This window comes from Papilio xuthus, unplaced genomic scaffold (genome assembly GCF_000836235.2).
Source record: "Papilio xuthus unplaced genomic scaffold, Pxut_1.1 DF824655.1, whole genome shotgun sequence".
In the NCBI taxonomy this organism is placed as follows: Eukaryota; Metazoa; Arthropoda; class Insecta; order Lepidoptera; family Papilionidae; genus Papilio; species Papilio xuthus.
In genome coordinates, this window is record NW_013533994.1 from 4,313,890 (window position 1) to 4,317,107 (window position 3,218).

At 53.7% G+C, this 3,218-nt stretch overlaps 1 protein-coding gene across 1 annotated transcript; it reads right to left on the reverse strand.

The window, feature by feature from the left end:
- Positions 1-1,213: 1,213 nt before the first annotated feature.
- cbt (Kruppel like transcription factor cabut) lies at positions 1,214-2,801 on the reverse strand. The gene is made up of 2 exons (XM_013325587.1): positions 2,546-2,801; positions 1,214-2,387 (listed from the first exon to the last, which is right to left on the reverse strand). The coding sequence occupies exons 1-2, from the start codon at positions 2,612-2,614 to the stop codon at positions 1,395-1,397; spliced, it is 1,062 nt and encodes a 353-aa protein (XP_013181041.1). The 5' UTR covers positions 2,615-2,801; the 3' UTR covers positions 1,214-1,394.
- Positions 2,802-3,218: the final 417 nt, after the last annotated feature.

Genomic DNA, 3,218 nt, shown 5'->3' on the forward strand with positions numbered 1-3,218 from the left:
TTCTCAATAGATAGCTCTTATCAGTGAAAGTATATGTAATTCGGGTGACTGTGACGTCACGATCACGATACAGCCACGTGGCGGGTGCGTGCTGTCGCCGTGCTTTGATACCAAGCGCGCGCAACTCGCGCCCTGCTTACGTGAGCTCTTCAAAACTAAATTGTTTTAAAAAAACAAAAGTTATTGACACTTTTTGAGAAACTTGGCGACGTTACCTTTAAACCTTTTGGCGTAGTCACGACAAACAAATAAATACTATCGTTTATTTTGTAGGGAACAGCTGCAAAGTTTTATTTTCACGGTGTTTAAAAAGTTTGCAATAGAAATTGCTAGCATTTCAGATATATTTTAAGAAAATGATTACATATTCGATAATAACGTCAATCTGCTATTAAAAGATTATATGGTCATAAAATCTGCCAAACGAACAATTGGCTCTGAGGGGTGGGGGAACTCCGTAAACAAACTACTTTACTCCTCCTCCGACTCCTACATTAATAACTCAAAAACAGCTTGTAATTTTTATAAAAAATCGGACCACACGTTATAAAAGTTTTTTTCTTTGGAAAAAAATGAACTTCTGTCCGTCCTCCTTGGTCAAATGATGGCGAAGTTCTTGTCATATTAGGTTGAATAGGAAAAAAGGGATTGCCACCTTCACTTCACTCAGATAAAATATAGAAACTAGAAACTCATTATTTGAAAGGTTTTTCTAGGTATTACCATTATTCTAGTATATTCTTTCCTGCTTAATTAAAGCTTAGATATTTTCCAAGAAATATGATAATTGATGAATCAAGAATGGATGAAAATATATATTACCGTGGTTCTCTCCACCAACATATTGCAAGGGCGTTGGCGACTTAAAGTAGAAACACCTCCTTATACCAAAACCTTCAACTTTATCAGATCGTATTTAGAACAAATTATAGTAGCTTAATATCATATATTTTTTACAATTAATTTGTTAATTCAGTGAATATTTTTTCTAAGCTTTGTCATATCAGTCGAATAGATAACTGTAGGCGATGTAGCTCGCGTTATCAGGAGCGCGGCGGCTGTGCGTGGCGGCGCGGCCAGTCGGGCTGCGGGCGCGCGCCGCACGCCTCCGCCGCCGTGCTGGGGCGCAGGCCCGGCCTCCGCCTCTCGTGCCCGGCGCAGTGTACAGTGTAGAGGAATGCAGTGAACGTGTTATACGTCAAGAAAAAACCAGTTAAAGTCAATAGTAATTCTTTATATCTTTTAAACCTCAACATCTATATACAGTAACGTAGACTTAAAGCTAAACTACGTAAGTAGTTAAGATAGGACAGTCTTAATTGAGTACTAAAACTAGGTAACGATCATGAGATCTGGATCACAGTCAAGTAAGCCGCGGATGCGAGTCCGGGGGCTTAGTGCGCGGGCGGCGTGGGCAACTGCATGGGCGCTCGCGCCGGGGAGGGCAGCAGGCGCAATGCAGGCGCCGGCGCGCGCTCCTTCGCGTGCCGCTTTACGTGTTTGGCGAGGTGGTCGGAGCGCATGAAGCGGCGGCTGCACACGCGGCATCCGAACTTCTTCTCTCCGGTGTGAGTACGCTTGTGCCGCGAGAGCTCGTCGGAGCGCGAGAAGCGGCGCTCGCAGCCCGGCCACAAGCATTTGAACGGCCGCTCGCCCGTGTGTGTGCGCGCGTGTGCTTTCAGGTGGGATGATTTGAAGTAGTTCTTGTCGCAGCCCGGGTACGAGCATTCGTAGAGCCGGCGGCGCGCGGCCGGAGCGGGAGTTACCAGCCAGAGCGCCGCCGCGGGCAACAGTGCACCCGGCACCAGCATGGCGGGCGCGGGCCGCGGCGCCAGTGGCACCCAGCCCGGCGCCGCCGCCACGGCTCGCATCTCCTCCCTGGGTGCCGGTTCTGGGTGTGGCGCAGGCACGCGAGCCTCTGGCCTGGGCGCGCACTCGAAGGGATGCGCGGACTCCCGAGCCTCCGGCGTGGGCTCGGGTTCTCGGTGCGGCAAGGGGACACGCGTCTCGACCCTCTTGGGCGGGGCTTTGGCGGGCTCCACTACTGGGAGCTCCTGGGCCTGGCTGGCGATGTATTTCACTTGAGAGTAGCTTTGGCCGCGGTTCATTTTAAATTTGAGCGTTTTTAGTATGTTGAAGTGTGCTGGCGGCGGTGGCGGCAGAGGCTGGGGGCTGCAGGTGCCGTCTTTGTGCGCGCGCATAATGACGGAGGGGCGCGCGCAGGGCTCGGGCGGTGGCGTGCCGAGCAGCAGGCGTGCCAGCTCACAGCGTGCGCGCTTGCCGCACTCCTCCTCGCCCTCGGAGTCGGAGGGCTGTGGGGTCACCACGCCCGCCGGCGGGATCTCTAGCGCGCGCTTCACGGCTGCCTTTTGCGACGGCAACTCCACCTGCGAGACAAACAGAAGGACGTGAGTGACCGGTCAGAGGACGGGCCGCGAGCGCGATGCGTACCCACGCCCGCGCTTTCGATGGCACGGATTGAAGAAATTTTTCATTTTTTTTATTACTTTACAATTCCGAAGTCTTCTCGCAATTTAACACTCACTTTGCACTCCATCAACGGAGGTGTCGATGGCGGCGAGAGGGGACCGCAGACTTCTAGTATCGTCGACATATCGAATGGGACTATATAATCATTCAATGAAATAAAAACTTTCTTTTAATTAAAAACTTGACGCGAGTGGTGCGACGACGGTTCTCTGAGACCCGTGTAGCTTCGTCGGCGATCGGCGGACGAATAAACCGCACGGCGAGCGCTCGAGGTACGAGGCGCTGGCAGTCGCGGGGGCGGCGCGGGGCGCGGGCGACGTGCGGCCAATGGCGGGCGGCGGCACGGCGGCGCGGCGACACGTCGGCCAATGGCGGGGCACAGCGGCACGGCGATCACGCAGCGCGCGCGTGCCGGCGCGTGGCGCGCACGTGCACACCGAGTGACGGCCGAGGTCGCCGCGTGACGTCACCGGCGCGCCCCCGCATGACGTCGCGCAAGGTCGAGCCGCCGCCGCGCTGCAGCGGGTGCAGCCCGCGCAGGTGTCAACGACCCGCGTCTGCCCAAATGTTCATCTAATTAGGCCTAATGTTGTCCTACGTCGTACGGTTGTTGTTGTTAGTTGTTAACGATACTGTTGAGCCACAGTGACACTAGTGTGCAGCATACCTGAGGCGCTTATCACGCTGTAGCGGCGTACAGTGGTCGACATATGTATCATAACAACACA